This window comes from Lissotriton helveticus, chromosome 12 (assembly GCF_964261635.1).
Source record: "Lissotriton helveticus chromosome 12, aLisHel1.1, whole genome shotgun sequence".
Lineage (NCBI taxonomy): Eukaryota > Metazoa > Chordata > Amphibia > Caudata > Salamandridae > Lissotriton > Lissotriton helveticus.
Genome location: NC_136073.1, coordinates 306,258,117 through 306,281,552, shown reverse-complemented (window position 1 = coordinate 306,281,552; position 23,436 = coordinate 306,258,117). Strand labels below are relative to the sequence as shown.

General features: G+C 43.0%; 1 protein-coding gene across 1 annotated transcript in view; it reads right to left on the bottom strand.

Moving 5' to 3' along the window:
• The window catches only part of LOC144799804 (cocaine esterase-like), a 557,476-nt gene that overhangs the window by 447,361 nt on the left and 86,679 nt on the right, over nucleotides 1–23,436 (bottom strand). The window contains exon 3 of the mRNA XM_078671375.1: nucleotides 5,809–6,016. Coding sequence (XP_078527501.1) covers nucleotides 5,809–6,016 — 208 coding nt within the window. The remainder of the gene's footprint in view (nucleotides 1–5,808; nucleotides 6,017–23,436) is intronic.

Here is a 23,436-nt window from a genome sequence, read left to right as displayed (position 1 = left end):
GAAATTATGAAAAAGACTAATCTTTGTCACATTTGCAGCAAATTTGGGCATTGGAAGCCTGGGTGTTAATTTAATCCACTTAATCAGATGAATGGACAGGTTAAACAGGTTGGAAATGCACAGTCATAATGAGGGGATATGGTACAGAGTCAGTAAATCCTTAGGCAGAGAAATCAGAATCCAAACATGCCACAAGCGCCGATGTCTCAAATGAATGGTCAGCTTCAAAAATATAATGCAAACAAAGTGTTCACCAAGATATTCAGGGTGATTAAAATCAGAATGTAGCTCAGCAATATTTGATTTAGATGGATGATATAGACTCAGATATGGCACAATGACAGTGCCTGAGAGGGGAGGAGAAATGTACACTTGCATCCTTTCAGGTAGTAACAATGGGGTTGAGACAGCTGCACTCCAAAGTGAATAGATGTACACTCCAAGGGTAAATGGATGTGATATTTATAGGTGCTTGGGGAGATCACCTCCTGGTTCAGAAAGGTGCTATTGAATAGTAAAATCGTGAAAGCCTTACGATGGGTAAGGACTGTGCCTGAGCACTCCTAAATGCACAAAAGTGTGTAATTAAATGTATACCAGTACTCCATAATAGTAAGGATGATAGTAGTCTTTAATCAGTTTGATTTAGAGTCTATTCAAAAAGTTCACATTTCATCATATTATGTCATATGATAGTACGTTTTGAATGTATATGTCAATCACAAATCCAAACTTCATAAAGAATTTATACTCCAAAAGTGAAGTAATCCCCGATGCATTTCGTGCAAGGTTGCACTTCTTCAGGGGGAATCTGTGTAAAGAAGAAAAGTTGCTATAGAACGTGAATAAAACAGGAGCCAGAGTTAAGTAAAACAACAATCGTAATAGGGTGATGGAGTGTATGTGAGGTTAATGCTTGTGAGGTGAACCGAAAAAAGAAAAGAAAACGAAAACAGGTTCACCAAAATTAAAAACCATATGTGTGCAAAAAGTTAGAAATTTGGGTGTGAAGTATTCTAGGAAAAAGAAGACCGAATATATAGTGAATGACATGCAAGAAGAATTATGGTGGTGACGCAAATCAAAAGGAAACATGAAAGTGACCAATTTAATATTAAGTCATGTGTTCCAAAACAACGGTGTATTTAAAACGGGATAACCATCGTGCAGAGATGGGAGTGACGGGTAACCAATATCATGCTGGTATGAATGTAAAAAAAGTTTCATGCGTATATAAGGAACGTTAAAGAAAAAATACGGTGAAAACGAATAAGGACCAGTGGCGAGGCCACTTACCCGCCATGGAGCAAGAGTTATACGAACAGTGTCCCGACAGTAAGGTCCGGTCCGTGTAAACGGCAACCCGGAAGACGCCGAGCATGCGTACATGCTCCTCTGAAATGGGTGATGGGTGTGAACATGAAAAACGGACTAAAGTAAACATGGTGACTGTGAAAGTAAAAGGTGGCGCGATCGGAAAAAGTTGTGTGGAAAATAAAAAGTAAAAAGACTCCACGGACCAACAAAGTAAAGGCGTCTGGTTGAAAAAATAAATACCATGTAAAAGTGTGGAAATAAATGGATATGAATGATAGTGAGATCGAGATCAAGTTTGGAAAAAAGAAGAGGAGAAAAGGGTAGATAAGGCGAAATTGGAAAAAAAAACAATAGGATCAAGGATAATGTAGGGTGGGGATAAAGACCAGAAAATAAAAGGTTAACAGAGCAATGTAAAAGGTAAACTTTTTCACAAGTAGTAAAAAACGAAGGTTGGACAAGATAACAATGGGGTAAACAGGCAAAAGGGAGATCAAGCATAAGATGAAAAGATTGTTATAAGTGACAACTATATTCCAGTCTGTCATTGAGTCCTTTCGGATGCAGAGCGTGAAGGCGATGTATCCAATATAATTCACGCTGTAACAGATGTTTGTTATTGTCTTTGTGTATATGTAGACCACATGACTTAATATTAAATTGGTCACTTTCATGTTTCCTTTTGATTTGCGTCACCACCATAATTCTTCTTGCATGTCATTCACTATATATTCGGTCTTCTTTTTCCTAGAATACTTCACACCCAAATTTCTAACTTTTTGCACACATATGGTTTTTAATTTTGGTGAACCTGTTTTCGTTTTCTTTTCTTTTTTCGGTTCACCTCACAAGCATTAACCTCACAGACACTCCATCACCCTATTACAATTGTTGTTTTACTTAACTCTGGCTCCTCTTTTATTCGCGTTCTATAGCAACTTTTCTTCTTTACACAGATTTCCCCTGAAGAAGTGCAACCTTGCACGAAATGCATCGGGGATTATTTCACTTTTGGAGTATAAATTCTTTATGAAGTTTGGATTTGTGATTGACATATACATTCAAAACGTACTATCATATGACGTAATATGATGAAATGTGAACTTTTTGAATAGACTCTAAATCAAACTGATTAAAGACTACTATCATCCTTACTGTTCTGGAGTACTAGTATACATTTAATTACGCACTTTTGTGCATTTAAGAGTGCTCAGGGACAGTCCTTACCCATCGCAAGGCTTTCACGATCCTTACAGGTAGGCCAGAGTGGTCCCTATGTGCATGACTAGTTAAATGGGTCTCCATTCTCATTCCTTGTTGACACTGGTGCTACCCATTCCACTGTGAGAATAGAGGAAGTACCCAACCTCCCCCTCTGGAGAAAGAATCCAAAGTGTAGGAGTCTCAAAATGATTAATGTATAACCTGGGAACTAAACCTATACCAGTTCAAATTGTGTCCTTTGAGGACTTGCATACATTTGTGGTGTGTGACTCAAGCCCCGTTGATTTGTTGGGACGAGACTTGCTCTGCAAGCTCAACTGTTCCATCTACTGCACCCTGAAAGGAATAAAATGTCATACTAATGATGATGACATTGTTTTTAAATTGGCAAAACAGCAATCTAAAGTTGAAGGATTATTTCCTATAATAACCAATGATGACTTACCTATCGATTGAGAGATACTGTGTCTCCAGAAGTGTGGGATTTCACAGGAAAGAAATAGATTCAATCAAGGGAGAAGCTCCAGTTCGCATTACTGTGAAGCCAAATGCTGAATTTCCTCAAACACCTCAGTATAATGTGAGCCCAGAAACGGTTGCATGGATTACTCCATTAACTGAGTCATTGATCAAGCAGGGAATCCTAAAGGAAATCATGGGCAGCCAGTTTAATTCTCCTAGTATGGGTAAACAAAAATCCAATGGGAAGTATTGGATAGTTCAGGACCTGTGCCAAGTTAATCATATTGCAATATCATGATGCCCAATTGTGCCAAGTCCAGCTGCGATTGTCTTCCAGATTCCATGTGAAGCTGAATGGTTTTCTGTCATTGATTTGTGTGAAGCTTTCTTTTCTATCCCATTGCATGAGGATAGTCCCTTTTTATTTGCTGGTTCATCAATCATGTCTTGGCATGGTGCTGAGTCCCTAAGTGTATATCGAATGTCCCTAAAATTTAAATTGGATCTTGACAAAGAATTTGAGGTTGTTGCTGATGCCAAATCCCTCTGTCCTTGTTCAGAACATTGATGACCTGTTGGAAGCATTAAGTAGACAGGATGCTTGCATATACGGCACCATCACATTATTGAATTATTTGGCAGGAAAAGGGCATAAAGTGTCACCATCAAAATTGCAGTTCGGCAAAAGGGATGTTCAATATTTGGGACATGATATTGAGGAAGGAGACCAGGAGGTATCACAAGGCAGGATCACTGCAATTTTGCAGATGAATCCTCCCAGAAAACAGAAGGAAGTCTGTATGTCTTAGGAATGGTTGGCTACTGTTGACAATAGAAACAAAGCTCTGAGCACACGGAATCACAAATCCGCAAAAATCGTCCAGTAGTCCTCATGTTCTCCAAGTCTTTGCTCTAATCGAATATTAGTTCTTCCACTAGCCAACATGTGTTTTCGTCTGTAGGTAAGTGACCCTATGACTCCCTCAGGGCTGGAAGATTAAATTAAAATAAAATATGTCTTACAAAGTCATTCGGTATTGCTATGTATTGACATATCATATCCCATGTCTTGGTGAATAACCGACTAAAGTACTCTCTCTAAATGTGATACACCGGAGAAAAAACATGCTTTACTCTACGCAAGTGTACCCCTGTTATCCTCAACTTGAGTAACATCATTTCTTTAAATGTACAATATTATATATTATACATTATTTCATATTGTCGATTGTTTCCATTTATCATATGGCCGGGTAATGTAATCTATGAATGATGTCAGGCCAAGTTCGATTTCAGGTTACTCTCAGTACCATACATTATTAGTCCATATTAGCATGTCTTTTGGCATAACATAGTTTACATGTAACATACTGTTGTCGTGTTCCATGGTTTCAGTTGCCACTACCACCACAAAATCATATTTAAAGAATGAAAGTTATTTGAACTATGACAATTGAAATGTGCAAGCCAGTCTTGTGCATAGTATCATGCTACAGTATGACAGACATGTATGTATGTATGTGTTCAGTGAGCAACTGGCATGAGTGCCCACTTTTTGCACCCTCATTGCACTTTGTTATTACAGAAAGGGGCATAAATGCTTACGCATCACATTATGTAATATGGATGCACCAGCGTGTTGTTTGATCCCAAGGGTTCTTTTCTTCATCGGCATGGTGAGTGGACCCATGCAAATGAGGAATCCTTTGCTGTTGTGCTTGAGTCATATTACAGATGTGAGTGCAGAGGCAAAGTAGCTGTTAGGAGGCTCATCGATGGAGTGCCACTTAGAAGTGGTGCACAGTCAATGCATCCCAGAGGGTGCCACAAATTAGATCTGAGAGTCCCAGGCAGTCTTCAGGCATTCCTCTGAAAGCAGGTTTGGTGACTCACTGAACCTGCTTATTGGAGGATCCCTTCCCCTCTTAAAACATGAGGCCTGGTCTTCTGCCTTGATGTGAAGCAGACTTGTGGCTTGAAACAGCCAGTCTGACTTTCACTTATGCACTGGTCCCAGAGCAAGCAAAGGTCTGCGTTTGCACTCAGAACAATGCACTCACTATATAGGGGCACTCTGTTCTAGACTTCCACCTGCAGAGGTTTGCATGTACAGCATATGGGCAGTGCATTCTGGAACATCAGGAACCTTTGGTGTGGTAGGAGGTTTGCCGGGGCTGAAGGACCAAACAATAATATACAACTCTCAGCCAGTCCTCCTGGCTGCTATCTATGGCCCGACCTATCAAGCTGTTCTGTGGCAGGCTTGAGAAGTTCACCCCATCCTGGATTTTACTTTGCAATCTGGCATTTGTAGTTCTGCCTTCAATATTAAAAATCCAACTGCAATCACCAGAATGCAAAGTGAAAACCAGGAAATGATGGGCTGTTCACACCTGATATTGGGCAAAGTAAGTGCTCTGCTGGTGCCCAGCTGGTGCTGCCTGGGATGGTGTGGTGAGTCCTGTGTGTGAGGAGAATTCTAGACAGTGCAGAATGCATGTTCTGGTTGAGCTGCCAATACTTGGGCCCTACTCAGTCGATCATCCCTTAGCTACACTCATTCAGAAAGAGCCACTGATGGTGCATGGCAGTGTTAAAATGTGTGACTTGATCCACAAAACACAGTAGATGTACAGGGGCAGACACCACTGTGACCCCCTGTGCAGTTAGCCTCAATTGGTAACCTTCAAAAATGTTATATTCTTGTCACTAAACATAAAGATTGAGCTGCCTTCTACCTCTTGCTGGTTCTGGAAGGGAGATGAAGTAAAAGAGAATAAAGGTAAGAATTATATGATAGCTTACACTGGTGGGTAGACAGTTGCATCCTTGACACCTTTCCATGGCTCAGCTGGCTTTGGTGGAGAAAATCTCAGTGGCCCAGTTGGTGGTTTGGCAAAAGGAATTCCGAAATATCCATCCACAGCTTGATCAGTTCCCTTCACACGCAAATGTTTTCCTTTGAGCTTCCCGTATTTGGTAGTCACAATAGGTGATGGAGAGTTTCCATGTCCTACTCAAAAACAAAATGAAGCATTAAGGCTACATTTTCAGCATACAGAAAATGAAGTATATCATTGTGCGTTTTCTCTCAAGATATTTATTGACACGGTTTGATATGGGTGACACCTCGGGAGTGCTTAATTTGTAAATCAATAAGTGCCATAGCCCTCGTCAGGAGGCCACAGCGGCTTGCACCATCCATTTCCTCTGCCAGCACTGGCAATGACAGTATCAACACTACTAGTAACCATTATGCATGTAAGGAAAAATCTTTTTTCAGGTTTACCCCAACTTTTTGCCCCCATTTGGACTAGTAGCTGCTGGTATTCAGACTTTGAGAGTGCTCTGACACCTGCTGTCCAAACCTCAGTGCCAATGTTCTGACCCATTGCAAACGCTATGTTGAATTAGATGTCCCCAATTGGCTAGTGCTGACTTACTTATAAGCCCCTAGTATATGGTACCTGGGTACCAAGGGCATGTAAGACTCTGTTTGCACCACCCTTTGTTTGATTACAAAGGGGCTCCTAGCTTGCCACTGCAGACTGGAAAGGCAGTGTTTGTAAGTCTCCCCTAAGGAGGTCTATAAAGCCCTATGGCAGGGAGCTGTATATTGTTAAGATAGACATGTAGGTTTCTATATTTCTTAGCAGCAAACCCCTAAAGTTGTTGTTTTGCTGAGGAAAGTTAGTAGTCCCATTGGATAACACAGGAGTATCAGCTGGCATCCCAGTCTGGCTAACTTCTGAATGGGACTACCTAACTGGGTACTGTAAGGTATCAAATTAATCGTGGAATTAAATCCGACTTGATACCCAAGTCGAAACCTATGTCACTTTTAAAGTTAAGCACTTATTCATGCAGATACTAACGCATACTTACTCTCTTATATAATCACTGATACAAATACACACTCATCCATACAGCCACTCTCACAATCCTTGACTCTCACGTATAGTCATTTATATACTCCAACTCTCATGTACACTGCCTTTTACATATGTAGTTACTTGAACATGTACCACTGACACATCCATTCACACACCAACACGTCCATACACACACTCACCCACCCATACCGCTGTTTCCACATGCACGATTGAACCCATACACCCAGTGAATCAACCACTCACACATCTATGCACAGAGTCACACACCTCCCACCCACCCACACACACACTCAGTCTCCCATACAAATACTCAGGCAACCAATTAATAATCCATATAGACACTCATGTAGCTACTGACCAACCCATGCAGCAGCATACACAACAGACAGACTGATACAGACATTCACACAGTTTAGTATCTAACCCATGCATTAAGTAAGACACAATTAATCACTCAATTATACAGTCATCCACGCACCTACCAAATCCTCCATCCAGAAACTTATACACCCATTCATTCTTCAATACACCTTGGTTTATATATATATTTAAAACATATTTAAACTGTACAGATACACACAGTCACTGGATGATGTCATTAGTGATGTCATCAGTGATATCATGAGTGATGTCATCAGTGATGTCTCTGACAATTTCATGAATGATGTAAAATGTGACCTCATCAGCAGTGCATTGCGGGGGCGAGAGTTATAGTTAACTGAACTAACTATAACGACGGAATTTCTGTGGTTTTGTAAAAGTGAAATATCCAACTAACTATATCGTCCCTGAAACCTATGGTTTTTTCAGTGAATCTATATATATATATATATATTTTTTTTCCAACACACGCCCTGAAGCAGTGAAAGGGCACACAGCAACATTCTGCCCTCCGGCTTAGTATTGCAGTCCGCATTTACCACCACACATATTAATTTTCATGCCGACGCGTTTCGAGGCTCCGGGCCTCTTCTTCATGGGCTGCCAACAAACTTCACAGATGACTCGCATTCACAATAACGACTTTTATTAAAGCAGTGCCTCCCTCAAGGGCGTGTCCTGTTTGTATCGTCCTCGGTGAATTATGGGGCACGTAGTCTTGTCATGCGATCTTTCTTTTCGCCTTTGAGTAAGATCAACTGTGGAGTTCAGGTTTTGGCTCAATCTTTTTGTTATTATTCTTTACCTTGAGTAGGTAGTAGGTGTGTAGATGCGGGCTCACGTGCATGTAGAATGCTGCGCTATCAGTGCTCCATCTGTTGGAGCTCTCAGCCACAAACAGCCAGGAAAATGTTTGTCTCTAGCTGATGTTGGTGCTCCTTTCCGCGGCCGGGGCAGCCGCGTGTAATTTTTTCCAACAAACGCCCTGAAGCAGTGAAAGGGCACACAGCAACATTCTGCCCTCCGGCTTAGTATTGCAGTCCGCATTTACCACCACACATATTAATTTTCATGCCGACGCGTTTCGAGGCTCCGGGCCTCTTCTTCATGGGCTGCCAACAAACTTCACAGATGACTCGCATTCACAATAACGACTTTTATTAAAGCAGTGCCTCCCTCAAGGGCGTGTCCTGTTTGTATCGTCCTCGGTGAATTATGGGGCACGTAGTCTTGTCATGCGATCTTTCTTTTCGCCTTTGAGTAAGATCAACTGTGGAGTTCAGGTTTTGGCTCAATCTTTTTGTTATTATTCTTTACCTTGAGTAGGTAGTAGGTGTGTAGATGCGGGCTCACGTGCATGTAGAATCCTGCGCTATCAGTGCTCCATCTGTTGGAGCTCTCAGCCACAAACAGCCAGGAAAATGTTCGTCTCTAGCTGATGTTGGTGCTCCTTTCCGCGGCCGGGGCAGCCGCGTGTAATTTTTTCCAACAAACGCCCTGAAGCAGTGAAAGGGCACACAGCAACATTCTGCCCTCCGGCTTAGTATTGCAGTCCGCATTTACCACCACACATATTAATTTTCATGCCGACGCGTTTCGAGGCTCCGGGCCTCTTCTTCATGGGCTGCCAACAAACTTCACAGATGACTCGCATTCACAATAACGACTTTTATTAAAGCAGTGCCTCCCTCAAGGGCGTGTCCTGTTTGTATCGTCCTCGGTGAATTATGGGGCACGTAGTCTTGTCATGCGATCTTTCTTTTCGCCTTTGAGTAAGATCAACTGTGGAGTTCAGGTTTTGGCTCAATCTTTTTGTTATTATTCTTTACCTTGAGTAGGTAGTAGGTGTGTAGATGCGGGCTCACGTGCATGTAGAATCCTGCGCTATCAGTGCTCCATCTGTTGGAGCTCTCAGCCACAAACAGCCAGGAAAATGTTCGTCTCTAGCTGATGTTGGTGCTCCTTTCCGCGGCCGGGGCAGCCGCGTGTAATTTTTTCCAACAAACGCCCTGAAGCAGTGAAAGGGCACACAGCAACATTCTGCCCTCCGGCTTAGTATTGCAGTCCGCATTTACCACCACACATATTAATTTTCATGCCGACGCGTTTCGAGGCTCCGGGCCTCTTCTTCATGGGCTGCCAACAAACTTCACAGATGACTCGCATTCACAATAACGACTTTTATTAAAGCAGTGCCTCCCTCAAGGGCGTGTCCTGTTTGTATCGTCCTCGGTGAATTATGGGGCACGTAGTCTTGTCATGCGATCTTTCTTTTCGCCTTTGAGTAAGATCAACTGTGGAGTTCAGGTTTTGGCTCAATCTTTTTGTTATTATTCTTTACCTTGAGTAGGTAGTAGGTGTGTAGATGCGGGCTCACGTGCATGTAGAATGCTGCGCTATCAGTGCTCCATCTGTTGGAGCTCTCAGCCACAAACAGCCAGGAAAATGTTCGTCTCTAGCTGATGTTGGTGCTCCTTTCCGCAGCCGGGGCAGCCGCGTGTAATTTTTTCCAACAAACGCCCTGAAGCAGTGAAAGGGCACACAGCAACATTCTGCCCTCCGGCTTAGTATTGCAGTCCGCATTTACCACCACACATATTAATTTTCATGCCGACGCGTTTCGAGGCTCCGGGCCTCTTCTTCATGGGCTGCCAACAAACTTCACAGATGACTCGCATTCACAATAACGACTTTTATTAAAGCAGTGCCTCCCTCAAGGGCGTGTCCTGTTTGTATCGTCCTCGGTGAATTATGGGGCACGTAGTCTTGTCATGCGATCTTTCTTTTCGCCTTTGAGTAAGATCAACTGTGGAGTTCAGGTTTTGGCTCAATCTTTTTGTTATTATTCTTTACCTTGAGTAGGTAGTAGGTGTGTAGATGCGGGCTCACGTGCATGTAGAATGCTGCGCTATCAGTGCTCCATCTGTTGGAGCTCTCAGCCACAAACAGCCAGGAAAATGTTCGTCTCTAGCTGATGTTGGTGCTCCTTTCCGCGGCCGGGGCAGCCGCGTGTAATTTTTTCCAACAAACGCCCTGAAGCAGTGAAAGGGCACACAGCAACATTCTGCCCTCCGGCTTAGTATTGCAGTCCACATTTACCACCACACATATTAATTTTCATGCCGACGCGTTTCGAGGCTCCGGGCCTCTTCTTCATGGGCTGCCAACAAACTTCACAGATGACTCGCATTCACAATAACGACTTTTATTAAAGCAGTGCCTCCCTCAAGGGCGTGTCCTGTTTGTATCGTCCTCGGTGAATTATGGGGCACGTAGTCTTGTCATGCGATCTTTCTTTTCGCCTTTGAGTAAGATCAACTGTGGAGTTCAGGTTTTGGCTCAATCTTTTTGTTATTATTCTTTACCTTGAGTAGGTAGTAGGTTTGTAGATGCGGGCTCACGTGCATGTAGAATGCTGCGCTATCAGTGCTCCATCTGTTGGAGCTCTCAGCCACAAACAGCCAGGAAAATGTTCGTCTCTAGCTGATGTTGGTGCTCCTTTCCGCGGCCGGGGCAGCCGCGTGTAATTTTTTCCAACAAACGCCCTGAAGCAGTGAAAGGGCACACAGCAACATTCTGCCCTCCGGCTTAGTATTGCAGTCCCCATTTACCACCACACATATTAATTTTCATGCCAACGCGTTTCGAGGCTCCGGGCCTCTTCTTCATGGGCTGCCAACAAACTTCACAGATGACTCGCATTCACAATAACGACTTTTATTAAAGCAGTGCCTCCCTCAAGGGCGTGTCCTGTTTGTATCGTCCTCGGTGAATTATGGGGCACGTAGTCTTGTCATGCGATCTTTCTTTTCGCCTTTGAGTAAGATCAACTGTGGAGTTCAGGTTTTGGCTCAATCTTTTTGTTATTATTCTTTACCTTGAGTAGGTAGTAGGTGTGTAGATGCGGGCTCACGTGCATGTAGAATGCTGCGCTATCAGTGCTCCATCTGTTGGAGCTCTCAGCCACAAACAGCCAGGAAAATGTTCGTCTCTAGCTGATGTTGGTGCTCCTTTCCGCGGCCGGGGCAGCCGCGTGTAATTTTTTCCAACAAACGCCCTGAAGCAGTGAAAGGGCACACAGCAACATTCTGCCCTCCGGCTTAGTATTGCAGTCCGCATTTACCACCACACATATTAATTTTCATGCCGACGCGTTTCGAGGCTCCGGGCCTCTTTTTCATGGGCTGCCAACAAACTTCACAGATGACTCGCATTCACAATAACGACTTTTATTAAAGCAGTGCCTCCCTCAAGGGCGTGTCCTGTTTGTATCGTCCTCGGTGAATTATGGGACACGTAGTCTTGTCATGCGATCTTTCTTTTCGCCTTTGAGTAAGATCAACTGTGGAGTTCAGCTTTTGGCTCAATCTTTTTGTTATTATTCTTTACCTTGAGTAGGTAGTAGGTGTGTAGATGCGGGCTCACGTGCATGTAGAATGCTGCGCTATCAGTGCTCCATCTGTTGGAGCTCTCAGCCACAAACAGCCAGGAAAATGTTCGTCTCTAGCTGATGTTGGTGCTCCTTTCCGCGGCCGGGGCAGCCGCGTGTAATTTTTTCCAACAAACGCCCTGAAGCAGTGAAAGGGCACACAGCAACATTCTGCCCTCCGGCTTAGTATTGCAGTCCGCATTTACCACCACACATATTAATTTTCATGCCGACGCGTTTATATATATATATACACACACACACACATATATATATATATATAATAAATATATTAAATAATAAACTTAATTTGAAAATAAATAGATGTCCTATACCTTTTAACAAAAATAGCAAATGAACTGAACCTAAAAAAGTTAAAAATAAATGTATAACAATTATTATATATATTTACTGTAAAACAATTATTAAACAGTTAATTTAAAATTATTTTATAATTTTAAAAATGTAACAAATAAATATATCAATCAATACTAATATAATAAAGAGAGAGCCCAAACCTTTGAGGCGGGTAATCCCAGGAACCACAGCACCAATCACAACACCCAATACAGCATTGGAAAGGGCAGTTGCAGAAGAAGGACATAGGCTATGCAGACGCCCACCATATACATTTAAAAGGTAAAAGAACCGTGCCAGCAAAGTAGTCCCTTGTGGGCGTGTCTGCGTTGTGCAGTGGGCGTGTGCTGGGGGCGTGACAAACGCTGGGGGTGTGTGGTACGTTCCGCCCTTCATGCCATATCTCATATTATGTGCTAGTACCACCCTGCTCCCTTTAAATACCCCTGCACCTCATAATCATAATCCACCCGTACTCCTTAAAATACCCCAACACCCTTAAATACTAACCAATCTTAACCCTATAAATATACCCTGTACCCCAAAACCCAAACCTATCCCTAAACCCTAAAAATACCCCTGTACCCCAAAACCCAAACCTATCCCTAAACCCTAAAAATACCCCTGTAACCCAAAACCCAAACCTAGCCCTGAACCCTAAAAAATACCCCTGTACCTCAAAACCCAAACCTACCCCTGAACCCTTCCTCTTTCTCTCTTCTTACTCTAGTCTGACAGCAGGGTAGGGAGAGACAGGTAGAGGTATAAGGATGAACAGGGCACTCTCTTTTTAATGAATAATCCGAAAGTGGTGAACCTGGTCTAGAACATTATTAGCCTGAAAGGTAGGCTATTGTCCGATCCCAAAGTGAAAATAGGAGGGTTTGACCAGGAACAACTGTAGCACCAGAAGGAACAGGTCCTGTGTTGTTGTGATAATCCCCTAAGCTCCTTGGTGTAATAGGCTCTCTCATTGATGGCCAGCACCGACATATACTTTTAGACACACCTCCCTCCACAAGTTCTAGAATTGCGAACTTTAGAGCTGGGGAGCTATGTTCGAATGTCGGCATCAGCTCAACATCCTGTGATTCCAGGCAAATCGCTTTGTCTCCCCGTGCCTACCACAAATAAATGTGTTCTTCTGTAATGTAAATTGTGCTCATGCCATGTTGTTGAGTTCGCGCTATATAATATTGCAAGTAAAAATAAAGTAGGGAAACTCGAGTTCACTCACTACTGAACGCGCACTCTTAAGTGCACAGTGCACAGTGAATCGGAGCGTTTCACAGGCCTGTCACAGATAAGAAACGCTATCTAAACGAAATCCTACAAAACAATATACTACTGACCGGCAGCAATTCATACCCGGACAACGTCGGGACGGGCTGCTAGTGTATACATATACCAATAACATACATTTTTGTTAAAAATCATTCTATGATTAATTAAAAAACTTAAACTGCAACAGTAGGGAAAGTGTTGGACAGCGGAGAGATAAAATGTACTATTCCCACTCCAGTCAGTGCAAAAGTAGGGAAAGTGTTGGATAGCGAAGGGATACAAATTTCTACTCCCACTCCAATGAGAGCAACATTTAGGAAAGTGTTGGATAGCTGAGGGGTAAAAATTACTAATCCCACTCCAATGACTGCAACAGTAGGCAAAGTATTGAATAGCTGAGGGGTAAAAATTACTATTTCCACTCCAGTGAGTGTAATAGTAGGGAAAGTGTTGGATAGCAGAGTGATCAAAATTACGATTCCCACTACAGTGAATTCAAAATTAAAAACAAACAAAATATCAAAAACAACAAAAAAAATTGAAAAAACTAAATAAATGTAAAAAAATATATACGTATGTTAACAATTAAAACAGAAACATATTTAATAGTGTATATATATATATCTATTTATATATATATATATATCTATTTCTATATATCTATCTATATATATATATATATATATATATATATGTTAAATACATATTATGAATACCTGCAAATATTATATTAAATAAAATATAAAAATATTTTTCAAACAAACACATATTTTTAGGTAAATATTATTTATAAACAGATACATTATTACTGATATTTATTTTATTTACATCCTACCCTATAACACCAAACAATTCACAACCCACATCTAAATTAAAAATAAAACGAACTTCCATAATTAACATAAACAATTATCAATTTAATAAACATTACTAATTAAAAAACTAATAAAACACACAAACATTAATTAACTTCCCCTTACCCTATAAACTCCAAACCCTGCACATAAAAATAATTACACAATTCCCATATTTAATTTTCAATTAATAAAATAATATTAATTAACAACTAATTAATAATCAAAAAATACATTACTTCACACCATTTATGCCTCTAAACCCCACAACCCACACATAAAATTAATTACGCAATTTCAATATGTGATGTTGAATGAATTAATTAATATTAATTAACAACTAATTATTAATTAATACAAATAAATTACTTCCCACCCTTGACCCCTATAAACATCACACCCCACACCTAAAATGAATTACACAATTTGAATATGTAATTTTCAATCAATTAATTAAAATTAATTAACAACACATTAATAATTAATTAAAAATAAATGACTTCCCACAGTTAATACTATAAAATCTAAATCAAATAAATATTAATAAATAAAAATATATTATTGATTTATTACAATTTAATTACTTCCCACCCTATTCCCCTATAAACCCACAACCTGCTACGGAACTAAAAAAACACAATAGTTAATTAAAATAAAATTGATAACTACTAAAAACTTAACACTTATTAAAAAACATAAACAATACTTTTACAAAAAAAATCAGATACATTTAAAATGTATATTTAAATACATCAAACTAATTAAAAAATCGATATTTTAAACAACTATATTTTTGCAAACGATATTATTGACTTCTATCATTTTAAAAATGATATTTCTTACCAGCAAATCAATCTTCTTGACCACAATATTCTTGATGTCGATAATGCTCACTGACGATGTTTAGGGCTTGATATTCCTGTAGTCCGAAATGTCCAACTCAATATTTTGTCTGCATACCATAATATAGGAGCAGTGCTTAATTTGGGCCGGGGGTTTACAGTGCTCAGCACCGGCACTTAATTGTTAACACTGGTACTAGTGACAGTCGGCCACAAGGTGCCGCTGTCAGCTAATTTAGAGATGACCACAACATCAGCTGATTATTAATTCAATATAAATAAAAAATGACTATTACCTCCTGCTCAATCCATTCCTATAGCTTTGGGGGCCTGAAATTGTCCAAATTGTAACACTTGTAGACGAGTGATGGTTAGTAGTTGTGTTGTTATATCATTGGCAAAAAACACAGTTGATGGACAGAATGTAGAACAATGTCATACATTCACCCCAGTACAAGGATCTGGGCATAAATCCATTGTTTTTTTGCACTCCACACCACCCTGGGTTAGACACTGGCTATATGCAAATCAGCTCTGACCCTGTGCCTCGTGGGAACAGTCCAGTCCGAACTACCAAGCCATGTCTTTCCCAGACCGGAATCAAGCATCCAAGGACCGGTTTCTGGCTATCAGCCTTCATCAGCCTGGATAGCTTGACTCCAGTGGTGTGGAGAGCCTGGGACTCACGTCTGAGCATACCCAGCACACTCGGGGTGAAAATTGCAAAAAACACAGTTGATGGACAGAATGTAGAACAATGTCATACATTCACCCCAGTACAAGGATCTGGGCATAAATCCATCGTTTTTTTGCACTCCACACCACCCTGGGTTAGACACTGGCTATATGCAAATCAGCTCTGACCCTGTGCCTCGTGGGAACAGTCCAGTCCCAACTACCAAGCCATGTCTTTCCCAGACCAGAATCAAGCATCCAAGGACCGGTTTCTGGCTATCAGCCTTCATCAGCCTGGATAGCTTGACTCCAGTGGTGTGGAGAGCCTGGGACTCACGTCTGAGCATACCCAGCACACTCGGGGTGAAAATTGCAAAAAGCACAGTTGATGGACAGAATGTAGAACAATGTCATACATTCACCCCAGTACAAGGATCTGGGCATAAATCCATCGTTTTTTTGCACTCCACACCACCCTGGGTTAGACACTGGCTATATGCAAATCAGCTCTAACCCTGTGCCTCGTGGGAACAGTCCAGTCCGAACTACCAAGCCATGTCTTTCCCAGACCGGAATCAAGCATCCAAGGACCGGTTTCTGGCTATCAGCCTTCATCAGCCTGGATAGCTTGACTCCAGTGGTGTGGAGAGCCTGGGACTCACGTCTGAGCATACCCAGCACACTCGGGGTGAAAATTGCAAAAAACACAGTTGATGGACAGAATGTAGAACAATGTCATACATTCACCCCAGTACAAGGATCTGGGCATAAATCCATCGTTTTTTTGCACTCCACACCACCCTGGGTTAGACACTGGCTATATGCAAATCAGCTCTGACCCTGTGCCTCGTGGGAACAGTCCAGTCCGAACTACCAAGCCATGTCTTTCCCAGACCGGAATCAAGCATCCAAGGACCGGTTTCTGGCTATCAGCCTTCATCAGCCTGGATAGCTTGACTCCAGTGGTGTGGAGAGCCTGGGACTCACGTCTGAGCATACCCAGCACACTCGGGGTGAAAATTGCCAAAAACACAGTTGATGGACAGAATGTAGAACAATGTCATACATTCACCCCAGTACAAGGATCTGGGCATAAATCCATAGTTTTTTTGCACTCCACACCACCCTGGGTTAGACACTGGCTATATGCAAATCAGCTCTGACCCTGTGCCTCGTGGGAACAGTCTAGTCCGAACTACCAAGCCATGTCTTTCCCAGACCGGAATCAAGCATCCAAGGACCGGTTTCTGGCTATCAGCCTTCATCAGCCTGGATAGCTTGACTCCAGTGGTGTGGAGAGCCTGGGACTCACGTCTGAGCATACCCAGCACACTCGGGGTGAAAATTGCAAAAAACACAGTTGATGGACAGAATGTAGAACAATGTCATACATTCACCCCAGTACAAGGATCTGGGCATAAATCCATCGTTTTTTTGCACTCCACACCACCCTTGGTTAGACACTGGCTATATGCAAATCAGCTCTGACCCTGTGCCTCGTGGGAACAGTCCAGTCCGAACTACCAAGCCATGTCTTTCCCAGACCGTAATCAAGCATCCAAGGACCGGTTTCTGGCTATCAGCCTTCATCAGCCTGGATAGCTTGACTCCAGTGGTGTGGAGAGCCTGGGACTCACGTCTGAGCATACCCAGCACACTCGGGGTGAAAATTGCAAAAAACACAGTTGATGGACAGAATGTAGAACAATGTCATACATTCACCCCAGTACAAGGATCTGGGCATAAATCCATCGTTTTTTTGCACTCCACACCACCCTGGGTTAGACACTGGCTATATGCAAATCAGCTCTGACCCTGAGCCTCGTGGGAATAGTCCAGTCCGAACTACCAAGCCATGTCTTTCCCAGACCGGAATCAAGCATCCAAGGACCGGTTTCAGGCTATCAGCCTTCATCAGCCTGGATAGCTTGACTCCAGTGGTGTGGAGAGCCTGGGACTCACGTCTGAGCATACCCAGCACACTCGGGGTGAAAATTGCAAAAAACACAGTTGATGGACAGAATGTAGAACAATGTCATACATTCACCCAAGTACAAGGATCTGGGCATAAATCCATCGTTTTTTTGCACTCCACACCACCCTGGGTTAGAAACTGGCTATATGCAAATAAGCTCCGACCCTGTGCCTCGTGGGAAAAGTCCAGTCTGAACTACCAAGCCATATCTTTCCCAGACCGGAATCAAGCATCCAAGGACCGGTTTCTGGCTATCAGCCTTCATCAGCCTGGATAGCTTGACTCCAGTGGTGTGGAGAGCCTGGGACTCACGTCTGAGCATACCCAGCACACTCGGGGTGAAAATTGCAAAAAACACAGTTGATGGACAGAATGTAGAACAATGTCATACATTCACCCCAGTACAAGGATCTGGGCATAAATCCATCGTTTTTTTGCACTCCACACCACCCTGGGTTAGACACTGGCTATATGCAAATCAGCTCTGACCCTGTGCCTCGTGGGAACAGTCCAGTCCCAACTACCAAGCCATGTCTTTCCCAGACCAGAATCAAGCATCCAAGGACCGGTTTCTGGCTATCAGCCTTCATCAGCCTGGATAGCTTGACTCCAGTGGTGTGGAGAGCCTGGGACTCACGTCTGAGCATACCCAGCACACTCGGGGTGAAAATTGCAAAAAACACAGTTGATGGACAGAATGTAGAACAATGTCATACATTCACCCCAGTACAAGGATCTGGGCATAAATCCATCGTTTTTTTGCACTCCACACCACCCTGGGTTAGACACTGGCTATATGCAAATCAGCTCTGACCCTGTGCCTCGTGGGAACAGTCCAGTCCGAACTACCAAGCCATGTCTTTCCCAGACCGGAATCAAGCATCCAAGGACCGGTTTCTGGCTATCAGCCTTCATCAGCCTGGATAGCTTGACTCCAGTGGTGTGGAGAGCCTGGGACTCACGTCTGAGCATACCCAGCACACTCGGGGTGAAAATTGCAAAAAACACAGTTGATGGACAGAATGTAGAACAATGTCATACATTCACCCCAGTACAAGGATCTGGGCATAAATCCATCGTTTTTTTGCACTCCACACCACCCTGGGTTAGACACTGGCTATATGCAAATCAGCTCTGACCCTGTGCCTCGTGGGAACAGTCCAGTCCGAACTACCAAGCCATGTCTTTCCCAGACCGGAATCAAGCATCCAAGGACCGGTTTCAGGCTATCAGCCTTCATCAGCCTGGATAGATTGACTCCAGTGGTGTGGAGAGCCTGGGACTCACGTCTGAGCATACCCAGCACACTCGGGGTGAAAATTGCAAAAAACACAGTTGATGGACAGAATGTAGAACAATGTCATACATTCACCCCAGTACAAGGATCTGGGCATAAATCCATCGTTTTTTGCACTCCACACCACCCTGGGTTAGAAACTGGCTATATGCAAATAAGCTCTGACCCTGTGCCTCGTGGGAAAAGTCCAGTCCGAACTACCAAGCCATATCTTTCCCAGACCGGAATCAAGCATCCAAGGACCGGTTTCTGGCTATCAGCCTTCATCAGCCTGGATAGCTTGACTCCAGTGGTGGGGAGAGCCTGGGACTCACGTCTGAGCATACCCAGCACACTCGGGGTGAAAATTGCAAAAAACACAGTTGATGGACAGAATGTAGAACAATGTCATACATTCACCCCAGTACAAGGATCTGGGCATAAATCCATCGTTTTTTTGCACTCCACACCACCCTGGGTTAGACACTGGCTATATGCAAATCAGCTCTGACCCTGTGCCTCGTGGGAACAGTCCAGTCCCAACTACCAAGCCATGTCTTTCCCAGACCAGAATCAAGCATCCAAGGACCGGTTTCTGGCTATCAGCCTTCATCAGCCTGGATAGCTTGACTCCAGTGGTGTGGAGAGCCTGGGACTCACGTCTGAGCATACCCAGCACACTCGGGGTGAAAATTGCAAAAAACACAGTTGATGGACAGAATGTAGAACAATGTCATACATTCACCCCAGTACAAGGATCTGGGCATAAATCCATCGTTTTTTTGCACTCCACACCACCCTGGGTTAGACACTGGCTATATGCAAATCAGCTCTGACCCTGTGCCTCGTGGGAACAGTCCAGTCCGAACTACCAAGCCATGTCTTTCCCAGACCGGAATGAAACATCCAAGGACTGGTTTCTGGCTATCAGCCTTCATCAGCCTGGATAGCTTGACTCCAGTGGTGTGGAGAGCCTGGGACTCACGTCTGAGCATACCCAGCACACTCGGGGTGAAAATTGCAAAAAACACAGTTGATGGACAGAATGTAGAACAATGTCATACATTCACCCCAGTACAAGGATCTGTTGCATAAATCCATCATTTTTTTGCACTCCACACCACCCTGGGTTAGACACTGGCTATATGCAAATCAGCTCTGACCCTGTGCCTCATGGGAACAGTCCAGTCCGAACTACCAAGCCATGTCTTTCCCAGACCGGAATCAAGCATCCAAGGATCGGTTTCTGGCTATCAGCCTTCATCAGCCTGGATAGCTTGACTCCATTGGTGTGGAGAGCCTGGGACTCACGTCTGAGCATACCCAGCACACTCGGGGTGAAAATTGCAAAAAACACAGTTGATGGACAGAATGTAGAACAATGTCATACATTCACCCCAGTACAAGTATCTGGGCATAAATCCATCGTTTGTTTGCACTCCACACCACCCTGGGTTAGACACTGGCTATATGCAAATCAGCTCTGACCCTGTGCCTCGTGGGAACAGTCCAGTCCGAACTACCAAGCCGTCCTTGGATGCTTGATTCTGGTCTGGGAAAGACATGGCTTGGTAGTTCGGACTGGACTGTTCCCATGAGGCACAGGGTCAGAGCTGAATTGCATATAGCCAGTGTCTAACCCAGGGTGATGTGGAGTGCAAAAAAACGATGGATTTAGGCCCAGATCCTTGTACTGGGGTGAATGTATGACATTGTTTTACATTCTGTCCATCAACTGTGTTTTTTGCAATTTTCACCCCGAGTGTGCTGGGTATGCTCAGACGTGAGTCCCAGGCTCTCCACACCACTGGAGTCAAGCTATCCAGGCTGATGAAGGCTGATAGCCAGAAACCGGTCCTTGGATGCTTGATTCCGGTCTGGGAAAGACATGGCTTGGTAGTTCGGACTGGACTGTTCCCACGAGGCACAGGGTCAGAGCTGATTTGCATATAGCCAGTGTCTAACCCAGGGTGGTGTGGAGTGCAAAAAAACGATGGATTTATGCCCAGATCCTTGTACTGGGGTGAATGTATGACATTGTTCTACATTCTGTCCATCAACTGTGTTTTTTGCAATTTTCACCCCGAGTGGGCTGGGGATGCTCAGACGTGAGTCCCAGGCTCTCCACACCACTGGAGTCAAGCTAAACCCAGTCAAAAGATCTGGGTTTAATCCATCACCGTTCTTTCGCCCACTATGCCACCCCAGTTCAGACATGGCTATATGCAAATCAGTCTGACCCTGTGCCTCATGGGAACAGTCCAGCCCGAACTGCCAAGCCATGTCTTCCCTGGACCGGAAACAAGCTTCCGAGGACCGGTTTCTGGCATTCCAGCCGTCTTCAGCCCGGCTTGCTTGAATCCAGTGGCAAAGTGAGCAAGGGACTCACGTCTGAGCATACCCTGCCACACTTATGGCGGCCAAAAGCGGTACAAAAGGGGGTGGTGATGGACGGAGCATCTGAATCAATCAAATACTCACACCCAGTCAAAAGATCTGGGTTTAATCCATCACCGTTCTTTAGCCCACTCTGCCACCCCAGTTCAGACATGGCTATATGCAAATCAGTCTGACCCTGTGCCTCATGGGAATACAAATAAATTACTTCCCATCCCTAATTAATTAACAACAAATTAATAATTAATTAAAAATAAATGACTTTCCACAGTTAATACTATAAACTCTAAATCAAATAAATATTGATAAATAAAAATATATTATCAATTTATTACAATTTAATTACTTCCCACCCTATTCCCCTATAAACCCACAACCCGCTACAGAACTAAAAAAACACAATAGTTAATTAAAATAAAATTGATAACTACTAAAAACTTAACACTTATTAAAAAACATAAGCAATACTTTTACAAAAAAAATCAGATACATTTAAAATGTATATTAAAATACATCACACTAATTAAAAAAATGATATTTTAAACAACTATATTTTTGCAAACGATATTATTGACTTCTATAATTTTAAAATGATATTTCTTACAGGCAAATCAATATTCTTGACCACAATATTCTTGATCTCGATAATGCTCACTGACGATGTTTAGGACTTGATATTCCTGTAATCCGAAATGTCCAACTCAATATTTTGTCTGCATACCATAATATAGGAGCAGTGCTTAATTGGGCCGGGGGTTTACAGTGCTCAGCACCGGCACTTAATTGTTAACACTGGTACTAGTGACAGTCGGCCACAAGGTGCCGCTGTCAGCTAATTTAGAGATGACCACAACATCAGCTGAATATTAATTCAATATAAATAAAAAAATGACTATTACCTCCTGCTCAATCCATTCCTATAGCTTTGGGGGCCTGAAATTGTCCAAATTGTAACACTCGTAGACGAGTGATGGTTAGTAGTTGTGTTGTTATATCATTGGCAGCACTGCTGGATCAATATGTGGTGCACATGACGATAGCTCTGACACTTATGTTTTTCCAAATTAAGCACTGTATAGTGGAGGTGGTGTCCGGGGTAAGTGTGCACTGGGATGAGGGCAAAAACGCTCATCAGCGTACAAGGAATGACAATGGCATGTTGCTTCTAGGCATGTGATGAATGTGGTAGGCACACGGGATTGAAAAAGCTTAGAAGGACATTGGAAGATCCAAGGAGAAGGGGAATATAGGCAGGAATGGCTAAGCTTGGCAAGGAGAAGCATTGGGTATCAGGGCAGCATAGCAACTAGCACCCGGGGACTAGAGTACAGGAAGGCAGCAAGGAGGGGCTCAGAGTAGGGTAGGAGTGTAGGACAGAGGACATACCTGAAGTGGCTGTGATTCATGGCAAACACCAGGCAGGGATTATGCTTTGGGCGGCATGGAAGGGATCATGGTTGGAATAGGAACTGAGACATTCAAGGAGGTGGTTTTCTTATAGATCTGATAACCAGGAGGTTGCACATCATAGAGGTTTTAATGAAGAATGAGGTCATGAGACGTTTTCTGAAATGGAGTAGGCATGGACTTTCATGGTTTCCAACTGGGATTAAGTTGCAAATGTTTGGAGCACAACAGGAGATGGCTAGAATCTGTTGTAAATTACACATTTGCTGGATGCTAGTCTGCAATTCTGCTACATGTCTTACATAGATCTCCAAACATCTCATTAATGAAGCTGGCTAGAGTAATTCAATAGAAACCTCAGTGTTCAAGCTATCCAATCAGTTACAATATCAGGTATTTAATGAGGTATGCCACCTCACGAAATACACTCTTCATAAGGTGGCATGCTTCATTAAGAGATATCTCAGGGATGAAGTCAAGCAGACCATTGTTTCAATGAAGGTTCTGCCAGACCAGTCACTGTCTGAACTTCCATATTGTCTTCTGGAGTGAATGAATTTAAATCGCAGAGCAGGGACAGCAGATCGCAAGTAACTTTGGTCTTTTGGGTATTACCCGGCACTGTAAAGGAGCTGTGATGTGAAGTGCTCCAGATTCATTTCA